The sequence below is a fragment of the Dryobates pubescens genome, chromosome 31 (assembly GCF_014839835.1).
Source record: "Dryobates pubescens isolate bDryPub1 chromosome 31, bDryPub1.pri, whole genome shotgun sequence".
NCBI classification, from domain to species: Eukaryota; Metazoa; Chordata; class Aves; order Piciformes; family Picidae; genus Dryobates; species Dryobates pubescens.
The window spans coordinates 5,378,182-5,400,867 of NC_071642.1; the positions used below are offsets into that span (position 1 = coordinate 5,378,182).

The 22,686-nt window shown below is 52.9% G+C and overlaps 1 protein-coding gene across 1 annotated transcript in view; it reads right to left on the minus strand.

Moving 5' to 3' along the window:
- Positions 1-17,926, minus strand: part of LMNB2 (lamin B2) — a 36,945-nt gene extending 19,019 nt beyond the window's left edge. The window contains exons 1-3 of the mRNA XM_054175283.1: positions 17,651-17,926; positions 6,361-6,497; positions 208-364 (exon numbers count right to left, since the gene is read on the minus strand). Of these exons, the coding sequence (XP_054031258.1) occupies positions 208-364; positions 6,361-6,497; positions 17,651-17,851 (495 nt within the window). The 5' untranslated portion in view covers positions 17,852-17,926. The remainder of the gene's footprint in view (positions 1-207; positions 365-6,360; positions 6,498-17,650) is intronic.
- Positions 17,927-22,686: the final 4,760 nt, after the last annotated feature.

The following is a 22,686-nucleotide window of genomic DNA, read 5'->3' on the forward strand; positions in this document are numbered from 1 at the left end:
CAGAAAGGTCAAACACAAACGGTGCTGGGCACAGAGCTTTTCACCCCCCCTGCTGCTCTGCCGGCTTGCCAGGCACCGCTCACCATTTAGCTTCACAGGCAGCAGGGCAGGCAGAGGCTCAGCCACCAGCCAGCTGGAGCAGTGATGTTTGAGGCCACACAGCAAGAGCAGAGGAAAGCAAGCCAGGCAGCACAGCCCCCGTCCTACCTTGGCGAGCTGGGCGCGCAGGTCGGCCACCTCCGCTTCCAGGCTGCGCTTCTCGTTCAGGACGGTGTTGAGCTCGGCCTCGCTGCGGTGGAACAGCACCTCCAGGTCCTTGATGCGGCCCTGAGCCACCGACAGGTCTGCCTCTTTCTTCTTATAGCTGAAAGCAGAGGGAGCCGCGTTTGGAGGCGGCTGCACACGCCTCCCCAGCACGGCCGCTCCGGCGGCTGCTGTCACCGCGCTCCCAGGCTGCCTGCACCGCTAGGGGGCTGCTGCGGTACCCTGCGAGCGCAGCCAGAAGAGCGGCTCCGGGAGCACAGCAGGGACGCGGAGCCGCCGGAGCAGGAGCAGAGGAGACCACCGAGATGAGCAGAGGACTGGAGAACCTCTGCTATGGGGACAGGCTGGGAGAGCTGGGGCTGTTCTGCCCGGAGAAGAGAAGGCTTCCCCCACTGTGACACCTCACCTGCAGTGCTGTGGCACCTATGGACCCCCAGCACAAGGACAGGGACCTGCTAGAGCAGGTGCAGAGGAGACCACAAATGTGATCAGAGGACTGAAGAACCTCTGCTATGGAGACAGGCTGGGGAAGTAAAGCCTGCAGAAAAGGCAGCTCCAGGGAGACCTCAGAGCTGCATTTCAGTACCTGCAGGGGAGCTGCAGGCAGGCTGGGGAGGGACTGCTCAGAAGGGGCTGTGGGGATAGGCCAAGGGGCAATGGTTTGAAAGTGGAGCAGGGCAGAGTTAGGTTGGACATCAGGAGGAAGTTCTGCACAGTGAGGGTGGGGAGACACTGGAACAGGTTGCCCAGGGAGGTGGCTGAGGCCCTGACACTGGAGACATTCAGGGTCAGACGTGCTGTGCTCACAGGCAGCCTGCTCTAGCTGGAGGTGTCCCTGCTGCCTGCAGGGGGGTTGCACAAGATGCCCTTTGAGGGGTCCTTCCAACCCAAGGCAATGTGTGACTCTCCCAGAGCTCACAGCTTGTAGCAGCTGCTGTAAATGCACTGCTGAGCAGAGAACACATGGCTGGGAGGTGAGGGAAAACCAACTCTGACAGCTGACAATAAAGCTGCGTCCCAGACAAGGTGTGGAGGTATCCTGCAGCTCACTGCTGCACAGCACTGAACTGCTGACAGAATCATTTTGGTTGGGAGAGAACCTGAAGACCATCAAGTCCAGCTGTTAACCCAGCCCTGCCAGGCCACCTCTCACTTTGGGAGTGCAGGTCCAAAGAAGCAGGCTCCCAAGAGCTTCCAAGGCTTTTGCACCAGCTGTGGTCCCACAGGGTCAGGTAATTCACGGAAGCATGGTCACCCTGCAGGAACAAACTCATGTCCAGCAGGCCTAGGGAGGTTCTCCTCCCCTCTGCTCTGACCTGGAGAGACCACACCTGGAATACTGTGCCCAGTTCTGGGCTCCCCAAGTCAACAGAGACAGGGATCTGCTGGAGAGAGTCCAACAGAGGCTATGAGGATGCTGAAGAGCCTGAACATGTGTGTGATGAGGGGAGACTGAGAGCCCTGTTAGCCTGGAGAGAAGGCTGAGAGGGATCTGATCCATGTCTGTAAATATCAGAGGGGTGAAGGGCAAGATGAAGGTGCCAGGCTCTCCTTGGTGGTGCCCAGTGATAGGACAAGGAACAATGGATACAAACTGGAACCCAGGAGGTTCCACCTCAGCATGAGGAGCTTCTTTGGTGTGAGGGTGCTGGAGGCCTGGGGCAGGCTGCCCAGAGAGGTTGTGGAGTCTCCTTGTCTGTACACTTCCAAGACTCATCTAGATGTGTTCCTTTGTGACCTGGCCTGGGTGACCCTGCTCTGGCAGGGGGCTTGGACTGGTGATCTCTGGAGGACTCTTCCAACCTCCACCATCCTATGGTTCCTCAGCAGCATTCACTACAATCAGAGCTTGTCACTCTGGTCACTTTAATGATGATGATTTGAGCTGTAACAGCTACCTCACAGCACCCATCAAGGCCACGTTCCTCCTGCCTGTCCCTCTAACACACTGCCCTGGTGCAGCTCCAGCTCACTAGCCCAGTCATGCACCACTCAGAATGCAGGGAATGCCTTTTTGTCCACCTCAGAACTCATTTCTCTTTCCTTTCCCTCAAAATTCTCTCTATAGATCTGCAGCTTTCAGCCTGGGGTAGGTGAGCTGAGCTGCTTTTAAGAACCCCCACAAATAACTCTGAAGAGCCCTACTGCCTCTGGGCTTCAAAGAGCTCTGTGTCCAGCCTGTAATTCCCAACACCTTGCTCCCCAGCACATATCCTCCTGACTCCCAAACTTCTGCTTCCTTTGACTGTCCTCTTCAATTCCCCATTAGCCTGTGACTAAAATACAGACAGAGTCCAAGGGCAGGAGATTGAACACACCTAAGTGCAGGGTTCTACACGCTGCCCACAACAACCCCAGGCAGTGCTACAGGCTGGGGGCAGAGTGGCTGAGAGCTGCCAAATAGAGGGGGACCTGGGGGTGCTGATTGACAGTAGGCTGAACATGAGCCAGCAGTGTGCCCAGGCGGCCAAGAGGGCCAATGGCATCCTGGCCTGCATCAGGAACAGTGTGGCCAGCAGGAGCAGGGAGGTCATTGTGCCCTGTACTGAGCACAGGTTAGGCCACACCTTGAGTCCTGTGTCCAGCTCTGGGCCCCTCAGTTTAGGAAAGATGTTGAGTTGCTGGAAGGTGTCCAGAGAAGGGCAACAAAGCTGGGGAGGGGTCTGGAGCACAGCCCTGGGAGGAGAGGCTGAAGGAGCTGGGGTTGCTTAGCCTGCAGAAGAGAAGGTTCAGAGACCTTCTTGCTCTCTACAACTACCTGAAGGGAGGCTGTAGCCAGGTGGGGGTTGGGCTCTTCTCCCAGGCAGCCAGCACCAGAACAAGAGGACACAGTCTCAAGCTGTGCCAGGGGAGGCTTAGGCTGGAGGTGAGGAGAAAGTTCTTCCCAGAGAGAGTTGTTGGCCATTGGAATGTGCTGCCCAGGGAGGTGGTGGAGTCCCCATCCCTGGAGGTGTTTAGGAGCAGACTGGATGAGGCCCTTGGTGCCATGGTTTAGTTGATTAGCTGGTGCTGGGTAATAGGTTGGACTTGATGATCTGGAAGGCCTTTTCCAAGCTGGTTAATTCTATGCTATTCTAAAAGAGGATGCTCAGGTTTACTGTGCAGAACTGCTGGTCTGTGGGGGTCCTGCTGTGCCCTCCAGGCAGGATTTCTTTACATGCTCCAGCAGAGAACAGACAGACACATTTATTTTGTGGCACACTGGAGCAGCAAGGCTCCTGTGCTCTCCCCTTGGTGTAGATCTCTGCCTTTGCTTTCATTTAACTGGAACCAATCTCTTTAGCATTGATCCAATCTGTTGCTGTGAATGCTGCTCTGCAAACATATGTGTGGTGTCTTCAAGCTCAGCAGCTTGCAGGAGACATGCAGACCAAACAAGCCTCCTGATTCACACACTTACTTCAGCAGCAACTGGGAAGTCTTCTGAACACTCTCCACGAGCCCTGCATCACATGTGTCACCCAGAGAGAGAAGCCACCCTGTGTGTGGGGCACAGGCAGAGCTGGCAGGGCTCTGCCCTCTGCAGCACCAGCTGCCACTTCACAGCGAGCAGGGGGAGCAGGGGGAGCTGAGAGCCCATGGCTGCCTCCCTGCTGCAGGAGCCAGGCAGCAGCTGAGTGCTCCCAGGGACACAGGCATGCACTGAAGTGCTCAATGCACAGCTCCACAAAGCACCATAAAGACCTCCTGACAGTGATAAGTGACTCCTGCTCCTTGCTGAAGGCAGGCACTAGAAGGCAGCCCAGGCTGCCTCATTCACACTGCTGTCTGCATTTGTAACTGCAGCCTGGCTCATTGTCTTTGTGCAAAAGACTGACAGAAGGCCTTACAAAGGTGCAGCCTGCTTCTGGGGGTCTTCAAGGTGCCTGGAAGTTGTGATGAGCCTGTTGGGATGTGCCACTGTCCTCCTGAAGGCCACCAGCCTGGGGTAACCCTCTAGAGCCCTTCTTGCCCAAACCAGCCAAGTTTGCTCAAGGGCAACCTTTCAGTGAGCATGTGGGGGGCAGGCAGAAGAAGCTGCAGCAAGACACTCACAGAGCTGGGGGCTGGCAAAGCAAGCAGGAATCCTGCTCAAAGGAGCAGGTGGGTGAGGCTTACAGGTATCTGCCTCCCAGCTTTGCCTGACCTAGGGAGCTGCAACACTGCTGAAGGTGTGGACAGACAGGTTAAGGAAAGTGCCCTGTCCTGAAGTCCACCACCAGCCCCAAGTTACCTCTGCCATGACTGGCCAGCAGGTCATGCTCCCAAGGGCTGGTTCAGCAGTCCTGGGGAGGGAGGCTGCAGTTCCAGCACAGCAGCAGCAACAGGAGTTCAGCTACCACCAGGATGAAAGACAACTTTGATGGCCCTGTGACACTAACTGCCACACAGAGCTGCAATAAATGCCAGGACTGCTGCCCTGAGGCCTTCAAAAGGGAAATCAGCCCCAAGAGGAACATCACCCTGGGGCTGGGTGAGACTCACCCCACTCATCTTCAGGGGTTTATGCCTGACCTAGTTAGCAGAAAGGGTTTCAATGGCTGACTAAGACCTAGCTGAGGAGCCTGGCAAGGTGAGTGCACAGCACAGGTGGTTGAGCATGGGTAGGGGTAGGGCTGCTCTCTGGGCTGCAAGTGCTCACTGCTGGCTCCTGTTCAGCTTCTCATCCACCAGCACCAAGGCCTTTTCCTCAGGGCTGCTCTCAAGCCAGTCCCTGCCCAGCCTGCATCAGTGCCTGGGATTGCCCTGACCCAGCTGCAGGACCTTGCACTCAGACACTAGAGTCCTATCTGGACAGCTATTTTAGGGGCAAAGCTGTGCCAGGGGAGGTTGAGGCTGGATGCTAGGTAATATTTCTTCACAGAGAGGGTTCTCAAACACTGGAATGGTCTGCCCAATGCACATTCTGCCACCACACATATTCATTTCTCAATGAAGTTTCAAGTGCTAAGCAGTATTTGCTTGCACAGCTCCCCAGTGGGAGCAGAAGCCATGGGTTAATTTGGTTTCAGCCCAGGTCTCAGAGGCAGACTGCACAGCAGGCTTTTGAAGGTGGGCAGCACAAGGTTTTTCCCCAGCACATTTACACTGCAGCTGCATTTGTCCAAGGTCACTCTGTTTCCACATTCCCCAACTGCTCAGGGCCAGCCTGGTCCTTTCTCCTTCATGTCTGCCACCAGCCAGTGCAGGGCAGCAGGCAATAAAAGTGATCATGTTTAAAGCTTAGCTCCTTGGATGAGTCAGACTGAACCTCCATCCCTTGCTCACTCCAGTTTCTCAGGCACATGTGCATGCTGGCACCAGGAGGGGTAGGAGAGGCCAGGAGCAGCTACACCTCAGCCTCTCCATATCCAAATGGCTCCAACCACAGCATCTACAAAGACATTTCTGTGGATCCTGGTGGCCTGTGCCAGCCAGCTGAGCAACTTCCTCTCACAAGCCTGGGGGCTGCTCCCCAACCTGCAATGCTTCCAAAAAGGCATTTTAAGAAGCATCAATGGTATCATGAGCACAGCAATATCATCACAGAAGTTTTGGGCCACTCACTCCAAGGACACTGAGAGGCTGGAGCAGGTCTGGAGAAGGGCAACAAAGCTGGGGAAGGGTCTGGAGATGTTCTCCAGGGCTGGAAAGGTGCAGCAGAGGGAGCTGGGGGATTGTGTGGAGAAGAGGAGGCTGAGGGGAGACCTCATTGTTCTCTACAGCCCCCTGAGAGGAGGCTGCAGTGAGGCAGGGGTTGGGCTCTGGCTCCTAAGGAAGAAGGACAAGAGAAAACAGCCTTAAGTTGCAGCAGGGGAGGATTAGGTTGGACATTAGAAGAAACTTCTTCACTGAATGGGTTCTCAAAAAGTGCAACAGGCTGCCCAGGGAAGTGGCTGAATCCCCAGCCCTGGAGGGGTTTCAGAGCTGCAGCAATGTGGTGCTGAGGGACACAGCTGAGCCCCAGCCACCAGAGAGTTAGAGAATGGTTGGCCTGGCTGAGTTGAGAAGCCTTTTCCAAGCCAAACCACTCTCTGGTTCTGCAGCTCCCAATGCAGACACTGCCCAGGCTCATTTGAAGAGAACTTTTTTTTATCATTATTAAAAAAAAAAATAACCAGAGAGGACTTCTCTTACCTCTTGTTGAACTCCTCAAGCTCTGCTCCCAGTTTGCCTATTTCAATCTGTAGCCTGGCCCTCTCCTTGGCAGTCTCATCCAGAACTCTTCGAGCATCAGCCAGCTCAGACTCATAGAGACTCTTGATCCCACTCACCTGGGGAAGGCAAGGCAGAGACATGAGACACCCCAGGGGCCTCCCCAGCACTCAACCCCCAGCCCAGGCTTCTCACAGCTTGCTTTGAAAGAGGGCTGCAGGGAGGTTCTGCATCACACCTTTTCCACTCACATGCACCTGCAACCTGTACAGAAGTGGCCTGGTCCCACACAGGGCATTCCAATTCCCAACAGGACACACTCTGAAGTGTGCCAGCCCTCCAAGAAGCAGCTGAAGCAGATCACTGCACCCTACAGTCACATCTCAGACTCCTCACCTTCATTTCCAATGCTGCTGCTGCTTTGGGAAGTGTGTTTAACCCCTGAAGTCTTAAGCTGTGCCATACAGCTGGGAAGCTCAGCCTGACTCTGCTGCTTTTGCACTGGGAAGCTGAAAGTCATCTGGAACTACACAGACTGCACAAAGAAGACCTGTTCAGAGGTGAGCTTCTCTGCCTCTGAGGATAAGGATCTCCAGACCTCTCCCTGTCTCAGCCCAATACTTTATCAGCTGCTCAGATCACAGCAAGGCACCTGGAAGTCTTCCACCCCTGGACTTTGAAGAATGCAAGATACTCTCAAAGGTGTAGCAGACAGACACACTGCCAAGACCTTGGAAGACTTCTGCTATTGCTTCTAGGAAATACCAGAGCAGCTCTTACTAATGGAAGTTCTGAGACACAGCACTCAGGGAAGAGAGCCCAAAGCAGGATGCACCACCTGAGGAAGAGAAATTCCCTAGCAAAGCAGAAGGTGTAGAAACAAGGAAGCAAACCATGCTGCTCCTGGGAGTGTCTGCTGCAGCACCAGAGTGGCACCAGAAGACAAGACTCAACCATCTGGTCTTCAGAAAGCCTGCCTGAAAGCAGTGAGGCTATGAGTAAACTTCAGGTTCTCAGCAAACTCCTGAAAGCAGCCAAACTGTGGCAGCAGGGAGGCTGAGGAGCCTTCCTTTACAAGCACACCATAAACCAAGGCCAGGCTGGATGAGGCCTTGAGCAGCCTGGGCTGGTGGGAGGTGTCCCTGCCCGTGGCAGGGGGGTTGGAACTGGATGAGCTTTGAGGTCCCTTCCAACCCAACCCATTCTGTGACTCTATGGACCTGGCTGGCTGTCCATGCAATCTCTCTTCTTGCCTTTAAAGAATGAAGCTGAATAAAGCTTGACAGAGTGTTTTGTTTGCCTGTCTCCAGCAGAAGCCAATACAACTCTGTGCTTGCATTGGGACCCTCAAAAGATCATCTTGGCCATTCCCGCACAGTCAGTAAGGACATCACCAACTGGAGCAGGCTGCCCAGGGCCACACCAAATCTCATCTTGAATGTCTCCAGGCCACAAAGCCAGGTTGGATGAGGCCTTGAGCAATCTGGTGAGGTCTCAACCACTTCCCTGGGCAACTTGTTCCACTGTCTCCCCAGCCCCACTGCGCAGAACTTCCTCCTGATGTCCAACCTAACTCTGCCCTGCTCCAGTTCCAAACCCTTGCCCCTTGGCCTATCCCCACAGCCCCTTCTGAACAGTCCCTCCCCAGCCTGCCTGCAGGTCTCCTGCAGGTACTGAAATGCAGCTCCAAGAACTCCCTAGAGCCTTCTCTCCTCCAGGCTGAACAGCTCAAACTCTCCCAGTCTGTCCCCTAAGAGAGGTGCTCCAGCCTTCTAGCCATCTCTGTGGCCTCCTCTCCACACCACCAAGGGAACCAGGGAGATCCCCATGCTATCAGGACTTTCATTCTGGAGAACCCAGGAGAGCAAAACACATCTACAACCACAACCACCTGCCCACAGGCTGAGCACTGAGTCTGCACCATCAGGTACTGCAACTACAGGGCTGCTCCTCTTCTGTCAGCAATTCTCCAGGCCATGTGCCTTCAGCTCTTGGGTGTGCCAAATCCTTGAGCTGGGACTCCTACCAGCAGCTTGGGGCTTGCTGCTGGAGGTTCAGACACACAGCACATCACATGCAGGACACAAGGACAAACCCCTTCCCAGTAGTTCTTCCCTAGTTTTTTGTGCATACTTTCACAGTCCTCTGCTGCTGGTGTGGTGCTTTCAAAAGCAGCAATTGTTTACTCCTTGTTGTGTCATGACAGACACCAGAGAGCATAACCACCACCAAAACAACCCTCTGAACAGAGAACAAATACCTAATTCAGCTCCTGTGCAGAGAGAACATAGCTGGATGGAGCTGAAGTCTGTGTGATGGAAACAGCTGCAGAACCTGTTGGGAAACAGAGCAGCAGAGACTTGAGCTGCTTCATCAGCAAGGGCTGATTGACTCAGGGTCTCCAGTGGTGGCAGCTCACTAGGTGTTCTGCAGCAGCATGCTAACCTCTTCTCTGCTCTTACCCCAGGAACACCCATGAGCAGGAAGCACATTGGTGCAACTCACAGTCCAGAACATGAGTCAAGAAGCTACTTTTTCACTTGGCTTTTCTGCCTGATCAGTGCATTAGCTGAAACAACCCAGACATAGAATCACAGAATGGTTTGGGCTGGATGGGACCTCCAAAGGTCAGCCAGTCCAGCTGCAAGGGGCAGGGACATCCTCCACTAGATCAGGTTGCCCAGAACCTTGTTGAGCCTCACCCTGAGTATCTCCAGGGATGGAGCCTCAACCACCTCCCTGGGCAACCTGTTGCAGTGTTCCAGCAGCCTCCTGCTGCAGAACTTGTTCCTCACATCCAATCTCAATCTGCTCTGCTCCCATTTCAAACCATTGTCCCTGGTCCTGTCCCTGCAGGCCTCTGTAAGCAGTCTCTCTCCATCCTTCTTGAAGCCCTGCTCAGGTACTGGCAGATCACTATTAGATTTGCCTGGAGCCTTCTCTTCTCCAGGCTGGACACCCCCCAGCTCCCTCAGCCTGTCCTTGTAGCAAGAGCTACACAGGATGCACCACCTGAGTGGTCAGGGATTGGCACAAGCTGCCCAAGGAGGTGGTGTTCAAGAACCATGCAGATGTGGCACTTTGAGCTGTGGTTTAATGGCCATGGTGGTATCAGGCCAATGGTTGGGACTCCCTCTCAGAGGTTTTGAGCCAACCAAAACCATTTTGTGAATCTATTACTGATAAAAGTTTTAGCTGATCAAGCTGAACTGCAGGACAGTGCAAGATGGTCTTTCCAGCCCACCCAAACCAGCACACTAACTTTCAGCACTAATCAAGCAGAGAAGAGAGAGCCAAACACAGCCTGCTGCTCAAGGGAAGGTGAGCAGAGCCAGCCCAGCTGAAGCAGCCTGGGAACAGGGGTTGCCAGCAAGCCCATCCCCCACTGAAAGCACTCTGCTACCTCAGTGCTCAAAGTGCCACCCCTCAGACTCTGTTCTGGTGGATGGAAGTGAACTTAAAAGTCTCCTGACTGAAAGTCTCCAGAGAAGCCTGGTCCCAGCAGTGCCTCTGGAGGCTGCTTTGTCCTGGCCCTGCTGGCACTCTTCAGCCCACTTTTCAATTGCTTCACATTTACTACTCACTTTGGTCCCCAGAGCAGTGACACTTCCAGCCACTCTTAACAACATGCTGCTGGACCAAAGCAGGACTTCCCAGGACAAGCCTCACAGGCACCTTCTGGACAAAACCCAACCCAGGAGCCAACAGGAACAGCTGCCAGTGGCCACAGCAACAGGAGGAACACAAATGAATGCACCTAGCAACTAGTTCCACTTCAGAGCAGAGTGCCACCAAGCAGCATCCACCTGTGCTTGAGCACTCCCAGAGATCACTGGATGCCAGAGACACCCTGTCTGATGGCATCTGCCAGCTTCCTCTCATCTCCTATCAGTGAATATCAACTCAAATTCCTTCCTTCATCTGTTGCTTCTCATCCCTTGGGGCTTGGGTTACCACAGCTCACTGTCTCCTGCTCCTCACACCTGAGAAAGACACAAACTCATCCCAGGAACCTAGGCCTAGCAGCACAAGAAGAGCAGCTGCAAAGTAAATGCTGAAGGGAAACTGTGGAGTGAGGCAAGCAGGCAAAGCTCCTTCAGTCACCTGTGCTCCCAGCTCTAGAGAGGAAAAAATGCTGGGCCAAAAGTTGCTTCCAGGAACCAAAAAGCAGCAGGCACCAAACACAAATCTGTCTAATCCTTGTGTAAATCTCCTCAGCTTTTGGGCCCCACAACAGAGAGCATCACCCAAGCACAACTGCTCAAGTAAGAGCTCCTGCTTGATAGCTTCATTTGCTGCCTTCAGTCTGTCTTGGGAGAGGTGCTGAGTATTTGCTTCCCTTGGTTGCACTTGTGACTTCAAGAGACCTCAGAGCTCTTCACATTTCCAGCTTTGCTCCTGGTCAGAAATGATTCTGCTGCTCTGCCTCTCTTTGCAACCTTCCCTCACACACTTCTGAGCTCCAGATGTTTTACAGGAGGCTAAGGGAACCAGGAGCAGCATTCAGAGCACAGGGACAGTGCTGATTTACACAGTGCCTGCTGACCTGCAGCTGCACAGAACACAGGGACAGGACAGGAGATCCAAGGCAGAAATTGCTGCAACTCCACAAGGTCACCATTAGCCCCAGCTGCAACCCAGGTGGGGACTGATACCTGAGCAGCTAAGTCAGGAAGCCACAGGAAGCCACAGTTCTCAGCAGCACAGAGGAGCAGGTCTGCTAAGGTGCTGTCAAGAAACCCAAGCTGACTTGCTCTCAGCATCTTTGGCCTGCAGCTCCCTGGATCGTCCATCCTGCCCCTCCTGAGGTTGCCATTAGCTTTCTCCTGGTCTCCAGGAACCTCCCCTAATCATCATTTCAAAGGTGACTGAGAGTGGCCTCACAATGGTGTCAGCCATTTCCCTCATGGGTGAATGGATCCAGGCTCCATGGACTGACATCCAGCTTGCTCAGGTGTTCCCCACTCTGATCCTCCTCTACCAAGAGTAAGCTTTCCTTGTGCCAGACCTCGCTCTGGTCTCAGGGGACTGAGCTTCCTGCAGTGTGGTCTGACCACAAGGAGGCACTGAGCACATCAGCCTTCCTTCTCACCCACACAGCTCTCCTACCACCTTTGCTCCATGGTGGAGCACTCCTGAGCTTGGAGGAGGTTATCCTCAAGCATCAACCCAGCTCTCAGCCTTTTCTCTCCAGAGCTCTAGCCCATGCAGCTCTTCCAAGAACAGACCTGAAGAAGCTCATGGCTACTCTCCTGATGTCCAGGGCTGTGGTCCTGCTTTTTGCTCTGCTCCATCCTCTGAAGATCTCATGGTCACTCCCCTAACACTCCTGACCAAATCTTCCTATTTATGATTAGGTCTAGCAGAGTGCAAAGACTGAGGCACAAAAGGCTTCTTCCAGCTGACTGGAGGAGGCCTCTCTTACCTCTTGTTCTCAATCAGGTCAGCAGCAGACACACATCAGTGTAACCCATCTGGGTCTGCTCACCAATCCTGACCAGCAAGCTCCCAGCAAGCTCATGCCCTGTCCACAGGCAGAGCTCCAGGCATCCCCACTGCTCTCTCCCCCATCAGGAGCAACTCCCCCTGCTCTCCTTCCTGCAAAGCCTGGATCCAGCCACAGCACTCCAGCCACAGGAGCTATCTCTGATCTCACAAGGTCACAGCTCTGTGACTGCCCACACACTTCTCACCCCCACAATGTGCTGCCCACATCCATGTCACAGGTGCTCATGGGCACCCACACCTGATGCTTCCCTGGGAGGGGCAGGAGAGCTTCCCCACACTCCCTTCTCCAGGTGCCTGTGCTTGGGTGTCTCCATTCCCTCCCTCTTCTGTTGCTTTCTCTTCTGTTTGCATCACCCCAGGCCTTTCACTTGCTTACTCCATCCACCACTTCCTCACCTGATCTCACCTGAGGAATCTCTCCCTCCTCCACCATTCCCAGCCTGAAGTTTTTCTTAGCAGGCTGACCAGCCCTGTTGGCAAACACACACTTGCCCTACTTAGTCAGCTGGCTTCTGCCCCTTTGAAGCAGTTGTCAGTCCTGAAAGACTGTTCCATGGCCACAAACCCCAAAGTCCTGCTGCCAGCAGCAGTTGTGCAATCCAGTTGCTCTGCAGGATCTGCTCAGCCATCCTGCAGCCCTTCCCCCCTGCACACCACCTGGGTGCCCACACCATTAGCAATCACCCAGAGCCACCAGTCATGTTTGAGCCTCTCTAGGCCACCCCTGCCAGTATCACTGAAGAGCAGCAGGGCTCACATGGCCAGGTGAGTCTCAGCAGCCTCTCTACAACACCCAGAATCAAGGCCCTGGGAAGCAGCAAACCTCCCCAGAGGACAGGTCAGGCCTGCAGACGGGTCTCTCCTCTCTGAAAACACAGCCCCTCCAGCTGGAGGCCATGAACAAAGCTAAAACCTCAAATGAGAGCTCAGCAGGACCCAGAAGAGAGGCAGCAGCCTGACCCAGGTGTCAGTGTGCAGCCCAGTCTGACTCCTCCTGCACCCAGGCCAGGCTGGACACCCCACATCCTGCACCAAGAATGTGCTTTGTCCTCTGTACTGCCTGCAGGTTTGTAACTGGGCAACGCTGGGCACAAGGAAGCAGAGCACATGCAGGACAAGAGAAAAGGAGATGTTTCCACAGCACAGTCTGAAAGGAAGGGCTGCTGGATGCTCTTTAACCTGCCAGCCTGTGCTGGGAGCACTCAGGGAAGCTCTATGTGCAGAGCCTCACAGAGACAGGAACACCATCACCCAGAGGCACAGGGAACATGCCAAGAAGGCAGAGAACCCACGTGCTAGGCAAGAAGCAGGTTCCATCCAACCACAGGGGAGTCCACACCAATGTGGTGATGAACCACTCATTTCATCAATGCACAAAGCACAAGGCTGTTCTCCCCAGGCATGGCTCACTGTGTCCTCCTTCACCCAGCTGGGGGCTGACAAAGGACTGCCAGCTCAGACTCACCAAGAACACCAGCCAAGTTCTCCACAACAATGAAGATGTGTATGGCACATCACCACCATCACCTCCCTGATGATGTCTACACTGCCAGAAGAGCATGGCCTGGGGGCTCAGCTCCTGGGTGACCACCCACAGCAGCATCTCAACAAGACTTTGGCAGGCAGCAGTTAGGCAGCACCAGACCTCCCCAGCCAGGCCAGGAGAGTGGTTCTGTTTACTACACAGGGTGCACACACAGGGCACAGCAGCTGCAGTACTGGCAGCTAAGTGGAGACCAGGGGAGACTCCAGTCAAAGGTCTGATGGCTGTGACATACAAGACACCCCCAGAGCTGGGAAGACACAGCAGAGGGAACCCCCAGAAGATACTGCTTTTGGCACAAGAACAATGGCTGTCAGTGGCTGAGGCTCACAGGGATCATCTTCTCTCTATAGTTCTCCTTTCTGTGGGTGAGCCCAGTGGGATGTCCTCAGAACAGTGCAGCAACTCCTCCCATGCCCATCACATCTGCTCAGGAAGGCTGCAAGCACAGCACTGCAGGGAATCAGCAGAGAGGGAGCTGAGGAGAGCTCCAGGGCTCATCTCTTCTTGACCCTTCCAGTGTTTCCCCCTCCCAGCCTCACAAATCAGGTTGTTGAAGAGCCTTGGGTCACATACTAGGGAGCTGGAAAAACAAGAGGATGAGCTAAATTTCTGTCCTAGGCTGAGTTACATGGAGGGATTCATGCAAGAGAGCAACCAGATAAAGAATGAGGGCAGTTAGAGGCTCCTCCAGCTACACAGGAAAGTTTGTCTGAGGGCTCTTTCTATACATCTTGATTGCTCCAGGCCCACTGCATCCAAGTAAAAGCAGAACAGCACTGAATGTGCTGAGGAAAAGCAGGACAAAGGACTATAATTAGCAGAGGACTAAGATGAATCAAGTTCAGCAGAGTTCCTTTTCTCTACTGGTAAGAGGTGGCAGCTCCATGTCCACCAAAACCCACAGGAGTTGCTTTGTTTCAAAGCCAGGATGCAGCTGTGGTTTGTCAGCCTAAGGAGATTGCCCAGAGGAGAAAGTGGCTGCTTTCTTCTCTCTTCTGCAGATCAGTGATTACAGCAGGGAGAAAGAACATCCTGGAAGCTGATGATTAAAGACCTTCTGGCAGTGGCTAAGGTCCCTGCCTGAAGAGCATCATCAGAACTTCTCTCATCTAGAAGAGACTCCCCTAAACTAGCTCTTGATCAGAAATGCCAACCCTTTGTTCCCATGCATGCAGGCATGGGTGGAGAGGGCCTCAGCCCAGTCCCCTCCTCAGACAGAGTCAAGATGAGACACTGGAGTGATAAGCAGTGGACAAACACCTCTCATGCCACCACACTCTGTCTGCTGCTTGTCACACCGCTCTCAACCTCCCATTTGCTTGGGTTATGGATGCATCACGCTCTCAAGGTGCCAACACAGACCCCAGTGGTGAGCAGCCACCCTCCATCCAGCACCCTCCATCCGCCGCAGATGTGTTCCCTGCCACTCCCCGAGGGAAGCCAGAAACACCTGATTCAGACAGCTCAAAAAAACCACCACCAAACCAAAAGATCCAAACCCAGAGTTACCTTTACACCCAGCTGGGGACAGCCAGGATGATTTTTCACCTTGGACACCCCAGGAGAAGAAAACACTCCAGCAGAAGCATGCAAAGTTACTATACAGACAGAATGAGGCAGCCAGAAGAGTATCACTGCTGGTTTGTGCTTCTGCACAGGATTCAGAGTTGCTTTGGGGTCTGGCTGGCTTCTGGGAGGGTTGTTTTTAATTTGTACCTTATTTCATGCTACACCTAACCATCTTCTGAACACCCTGTAACAGGGCAAGGTGAGAGTGACCTGTCAGCAGAAACTCCACCTGACCAGACTGCAACTGAAAGGGAAAGGACAGGATTCTCCCCTTCCAGTCAACCCAAAAGCTGACAGCAATCTGAAGCTCTGCTGCTCCCACTGTCCTCAATCACTGCAAGCAAGAAGTCTCCTTTTTTGGCCATCCCTCAGCAAACCAGCAGGCTGTCCTCGAGGGGTGGGGAAGCAGCTCTTAAACGTGGTCCAGAGACCAGCTGAAACCTCTTACATCATCTCTGACGTGACAAAGGAGAGCGTGAGGAATCCTGACAATGGCTCACAGAAATCCTAGACAGGCTCAGGTTGGAAGGGATCTCATAGACCATCTACTCCAACCTCCCTGTATGCTTCTCAACCAGACTGCTTAAGACTTCATCCAGCCTGGCCTTGAACACCTCCAGGGAGGAGGCAGCCACAGCCTCCCTGGGCAGCCTGTTGCAGAGTCTCACCACCCTCATACTGAAAAACTTCTTTCTCAGCTCCAGTCTAACCCTGCTCTGCCTCAGCTTCAAACCATTCCCCCTTGGCCTGCCTCCACACACCCTCAGGAAAAGTTCCTCTGCAGCCTTCCTGGAGGATCCCTTCAGGTATTAGAAGGCAGCTCTGAGGTCCCCCATGGAGAATGTCTAAGAATCAGGACCTTTTATGAAGTCTGGAAGTGAAGAAGGAAAGCTCAAAGGCTAAGTAAGCAAAATATTCCCATCAAAATCTTCGGGTCCATTTTCCATTTGGAGTACTTCTCCAGAACTGGTAACACACAGGAGTTGGCTTGTGTTCATATGAAGAGCCTAATGAGATTACAGCCAGGGCTGTCTGCCCGTCTCGTGTTACTCCTTCCGTGTGTGCTGTCAACAGAAACACATCCTGCCCCCCTCATTTGAAATTCACACTCCTTCCAGCCTCCAGCGATCCACAACTGACAAGCTCCAGGAGCCAGACGGGGTTATTTTGTTTGCAGCCTGATTTCACACAGGACAAGGGCTGCAGCCACATTTTATGTTCAGAAGCATTTAGCTATTTTGCAAACACAGCAGCTCTAATATATCATTACGTGGTACAAAGCAACTTTGAAGGGACTTCAATCCTGGGTGTACACTGATTGCAATCACTCCCCAGACAAGGCACTATCATATCTGGTCTGCTTACACTACGTTAACTCAAACCCTCCTCCCATCACCCCTAGCATCCTCAAAACAGATCCTTAAAGGGGGGAAAAAAAAAAGCAGCCAACAGATACCAATCCATTGCATCACACAAGCTCCAGCAAAGGCTGTTATCTACTGGCTTCCCACAGAAGTTTCACTTCATCTCAGAGGTGGGACTGCAACCTGCCCCAGCGGTGGAGCAGAGGGGGTCTGGGCCAGCACAGGATGGGTGGGACCGTCCCCAGCTGTGCCACTGGCTACATCCTTCCTCTCCGTGGGAAGGAGTCCCGGGGAAAGCAGATTCAGCAGAAGAGGGGAGAGCACCGCGTGGCTGAGGAAGAGGGATCAGCCAGTTTCGCCGCGGAGATCACAGGAAGCGGATCAGCGTGATTCACGCTGCAATGATTTCATTCCTCGCATTTGCGGGAACTACAAGGGTTTCCCCTGGTGAAAAGCGAAGTTAGTCTAAGCCCCTCTCCAACCTCCCGCAGCCCGCAGGGCACAAGCACCATTTGGGTTAACTCGAGTCGCAGGACGCATGTGCCGCGCGCGGGGCCGCGTTACAGCAGCCTCAGCCTGCGCGGGAACAGACTGCAGCGAGGAAGCGGCCCGGGGCTGGCCAGACCCACACGGCCAGGACCCCGGGAGCGGGGGGTCCGGCTGCCAGCCCTACCTGCCCCAAACACGCAGAGCAGCCCGAGCCCGCCGCCGCCGCGGAGCGCCGCGCCCGCCCCGCCGCCCGGGGCCGCCTCCCGCCACGGCCGGGCCCGAGCCCGCCAGCGGTACCGGCGGCGTTAGACTTTTCACTCGGTGACGACCCCGGCCGGAGCCGCCCCCATCGCGCCTCACCAGGCCGGCTCGCTGCCCTACATGGCGGCCAGAGAGCCCCCGGCAGCCCCCGTGGGGCCGCAAAGGCGGGAGACGGATCTGCACACACACACACACACACCCTGCCGCCAGCTCTTGCCCCCAGCCCCGAGCCCAGCCGCCGGGCACAGCCAGACCCCGCCGGCGCGGGCCGAGCCCGGCCGCGAGGGCCGGGGGCTGGCGGGAGCCGCACGGCGGGAGGCGGATGGCGCCGCCGAGCGCGCGGAGCCGCCCCAGCGCGCCCCGCGCCGGGCGGGCGGGCCGAGGCGCCGCGCGGGAACAGGGCGGCCGAGCCCTTGGGCCGCGGACCCGCTCCCCACGACGCGGCGGGAGAACTGCATCCGGCTGGCCGCCGCCACCGCTCGCCCCCCCGCCCCGGAGCCGCGGGCAAGTGCCAGCGGGCCGCCTCGCGCCGTACCTCCCGCGTAGTGACCTCCTCCTTCTCGGAGATCTTGAGCAGCAGCCGGTCATTCTCCACCTCCAGCGACCGCACACGGTCGATGTAAACGGCCAGACGGTCATTGAGCTGCCGCAGCTCCTCCTTCTCCTGCAGGCGGGAGATGCGGGTCGGCGACAGCGGGGTCCCGCCGGGGGTGCCGCGGCTCGGGGTGCCTGACATGGCGCTCAGTTCGCGGGCAGGCGGGCAGCGGGCTCATTCAATCCAGCCGCACCGGGGGAGGAGGCAGCGGTAAGATGGCGGACATCGCCTTCCCCCGCCGCCGCGCCGCCTGGGAAATGAAGTCTCGGCGCCAAGATGGCCGCGCCGCACGGCACGCTGGGAGGCGCAGTCTCGGCCGCCCTCCATTTTGTGGGTTGCGAGAGGGCTCTGAGGCTGTTTCATCCCAAGGCGTAGCTCATGAGACAGTAAAGGAAGCGCGGCAGGCGAAGGTCTGTTCCTAATTTTTGGTTGTTTGTATATGAAGACGGGAAACACCGGAGTTACCGAGCAGCATTGCTCCTCACGCCCCTCGCCTGCCAGCGGCTGCCCCTGGCCCCGCTCAGCTGCAGCGGCCGCTCAGGTGCCGGTGGGTGCGGGCGAACCCCCGGACCCTTCCCTACAGCGTGTCACCCACCCCTGCCCATCCTCTGTGGAACCCCAGAGACGTTGGCTGCTGGCACAGCCTGCAACAGGCACGGGTTGGAAGCGCCGCTGTGCTGCTGACCCTCACCACGCTGTCCTGCTGACCCTCACCATGCTGTGCTGCTGCTGTGCTGCTGACCCTCACCATGCTGGTGAAACCTTGGGACGATCAGGATGCCCAGCGCCACATCCAGCCTGGCCTCCAAAACCTCCAGGGATGAGGCTTCCACCCCTTTCTGCTCTTATGCCTTTCAGTGTACCCCACTGCCAGTGCATTAGCTGGTATAAACTGGATTACCATTCCTGGGAGCTAATCCCCTATGTCCCAAAACTTTGTGGAGGTTTTTGTGGTTGAGCCTTTTGGCTACCAGGGAAGGCTGAGAAAATGGAGATTTTTCTGCTTGAGAAGCAGAAAAAGCAGGTTCAAAGTCTGCCATCTGTATACATGGAAAGCAAAGGGGGAAAAGCAGCAGGAGTATAATGCAAAGAAGTTCGGTGTGTGAGAGAGAGAACTGATCTAGACAGAGAAATGGCAAAGAGCAAGAAAATACTGCAAACCATATATGAAAAGGAAAAAAAAAAAACAGGGAACCAGGCTGAACAAATCCTCAAAACAGACCCCTGGTAAGGATTTGGGATCCTCAAATTAAAGCCACATGGTAATGAGCTGTGATCCTCAAATTAGAGCCTTGGTGATCCTGATAGCAAGGATCTCAGATTCTAACATGGAGTGCTCCTCGAAGTGGAAAAGCTCAGACTAAATCCAGGCCTTCTGGGTGCTCAGTACCCCTGTTGGCAAACAGCTGTGAGGTCCTGCTGTGCTCACTGCCTCTCTTTGGCACCAACCCCATATAAACAGCGGGGGTTCACCTGAATGTGTTTGTTTCAAGATGAACATTTGATATGAAGAGTTTCCCTGGTTTCCTCTGTAGCTAACAGTGCCTGTCCCACCGGGCTTGGGTATCGCCTCTCCTAGGACAGCCTTAAACACCTCCTTCACCTCTGTCTCCTACAGCAAGCTCAGAACAGGGATTTCCACACTGTCTGTGAAGCTGTGGTTGGAGTGGGTTGCTTGAAGGCCTTACAGCTAGAAGGAAGGTAAGCCTGTGGATCCCTACACCTGCCTGCAGGTCTTTATCAGTGAAATTCATAGAATCACAGAGTGGGTTGGGTTGGAAGGGACCTTCGAAATCGTCCAGTTCCAACCCCCTGCCATGGGCAGGGACACCTCCCACCAGCACAGCTTGCTCAAGGCCTCATCCAGCCTGGTGTTGAATACTTCCAGGGAGGCGGCAGCCATAGCCTCCCTGGGCAACCTGTGCCAGTGTCTCCCCACCCTCACTCTCAAGAATTGACTATATCTCTGTGTGTGTATGTATATATACAGTGATATGACACCATATTGTACAATATGACATGATACAGTGTGGTATCTTATGATACAACCTGTGCCAGCAGCTCTCCTCCCTCACAGGAAAGAATTTCACATATATGAGAAGCTCAAGTGCTAGAATATGGTGTAAAATTATAGAGTATGGTATTGTGATATTATATGACATAATATCTTCTGTGACATAATATATGCTATGATACAACCTGTTCCAGTGTCTCCTCACCCTCTCTGTCAAGAATTGAATATATATATATATATATAAATTACATCTATATATCTATATAATTGACTATATATCTACATAAAATTATATATATTTGAATATATATAATTGAATATGCACACATATATATAATTGAATGTATGTACATATCAACTTGCATATGTGTAATTGAATATATCAAAATATAGAAATATGTGCTTGAACATGTATAAATATATATATAATTGAATATATAATTGAATAGGTGTATGTGTGTGAATATATACGTGTGTGTGTGTGTGTGTGTGTGTGTATGTGTGTGTGTATGTGTGTGTGTGTATATATGTGTATATACATGTGTGTGTGTGTATATATGTGTGTGTATATGTATGTGTGTATATGTGTGTGTATATGTGTGTGTGTGTATATGTGTATATACATGTGTGTGTGTATATATGTGTGTGTATATATGTGTATATACATGTGTGTGTGTGTATATATGTGTGTGTGTATATGTATGTGTGTATATGTGTCTGTGTATATGTGTGTGTGTATATATGTGTATATACATGTGTGTGTGTATATGTGTGTGTATATGTGTATATACATGTGTGTGTGTATATATGTGTGTGTGTATATATGTGTGTGTGTATATATGTGTGTGTGTATATGTATGTGTGTATATGTGTCTGTGTATATGTGTGTGTGTATATATGTGTATACATAGATATAGATATAAAATATATAAAATATATATAAAAGATATAGAAAAGATATAAATAAATATATATTAATATATACTTGAACATATATATATATAAAATTCAATACATATGTGTGTATATATATGTGTGTGTATATATATGTGTATATGTGTGTGTGTATATATATGTGGATACATAGATATAGATATAAAAATATATATAGAATATATATATAATATATATAAAAGATATATATAAATATATATTAATATATAATTGAGTACATATATATAATTGAATACATATATGTGTATATATATGTGTATATATATGTGTATACATACATAGATATATATGTGTATACATACATAGATATAGATATATGTGGATAGATATCGATATCGATATAGATACATAGATATCGATATCGATATAGATATATAGATATCGATATAGATATATAGATATCGATATCGATATAGATATATAGATATCGATATCGATATCGATATAGATATCTAGATATCGATATAGATATCTAGGTATCGATATAGATACATAGATATCGTTATCGATATAGATATATAGATATCGATATCGATATAGATATCAAAAGGTGTTAATGTGCAATGCTATGATACACTGTGATATAATGTAGATACTGTGGTTAGTGTGAGGCAGCTTTCCGGCTGAACTCGCCTTGCTTCTGGCCGGGAAAGGCAGCAGCCCGAGCGGACTACAAGTCCCAGGCTGCTGCGGTCTCTTTGTTCGGCAGCGAGGTCAGGCGCTGCCCCGCCGGGGCCGGGGCCGGGGCGCCGCGGCGGGGGCGGCCCCGGAGCCGCCTCCTGCCTCTTTGTGCCGCCCGCGGCTGCGGATTTGCGGCGGGCTTGCGATTTTTGAATTTTGGCGCCCGGCCGCAAACTGTAACCAACCGCCCCTGGAGCGGCTCCAGCCCCCGGCCGCTTCCCGGGGCTGCCTCCTTCCCCTTCGCGGCGTTGTTTCCTCCCTCCCTTCGAGCCGACAGACGCCCGGCCAGCTGCGAGCCCTGCGCTCGGGGTGAACTCTTTCCCCCTCGAGGTGCCAGCGATTTCTGCAAGATGAGTTAGAAACTTCGGTTACGTGAAGGCAGCGGGGTGGAAATATGTTAGGAATGCTGAAATCCTCTGCCATAAGCACTCCTGGGTGGGTTAGCTGCTTTCTCCTCTTGTGGTTTGCACAGCTGGCAGAGCTTGGAGACGCTTGTCAAGCTTTTTGATTGATTCATGGAATTCAGATGTAAATCATGACGTTTAGCCCAAACTCCCTCATTATTCTGTCAAATTTTTTTGTAGGTTATGGCTTAGAAACTTGGGACTGTTTCAAGGGTTTGCCCTCCCCCCCAGCCCAGTGTGGCAGTAAAAGATTCTTCTTGTTTTTATGAATATACTTCCTGAAATATGCCTCAATAACAATACCTAACATTTTCTACATTTTTAGGAGGTCCTTTTCTTCAGCAGTGACCAGAACATTTGCACACTTCCATCCTTGCCACCCTTCTCCACTCCTGTGTTAACTGAACTTGGAAGCTCCTCTCTCTGCTGAAAAGCAGATTGGGGGGAGGGCTAGGGGGAGGAAAGCACCAAGGGAGGAGGGAAAGCACCAGAGCCGAGAGCCCACCAGACAAGTGTGTCTTACAAAGAGCACAATGCCTTCTTCAGCTGTGGAATTAGCATCTGTTCAAGTGCTGGCCCCCTCAGATCACTCTGATGAGAGAGGTTAGCCTCCCAGCAGTCACTGCTGCCATTCTTCTCTCAATATGTAGCAATTAGTTTTTCATTAATGACCCTAACAGTTCCGTGCCTGCCAAAACAACTCTGTAATGAACTCCTGGATGTGGCTCTGAGCAACCTGATCTAGTGTGAAGGGTCCCTGCCCATGGCAGGAGGGTTGGAACTAGATGATCCTTGAGGTCCCTTCCAAGCCTAACAATTCCATGATTCTAGGATTCCTCTGCTTTCAGAAGGTAGAATTGTTTGGTTTTTAATGATCAAGGGATGTCTCAGCCTTACCTGGCTGGGTGGCAGAGAGCCATGGC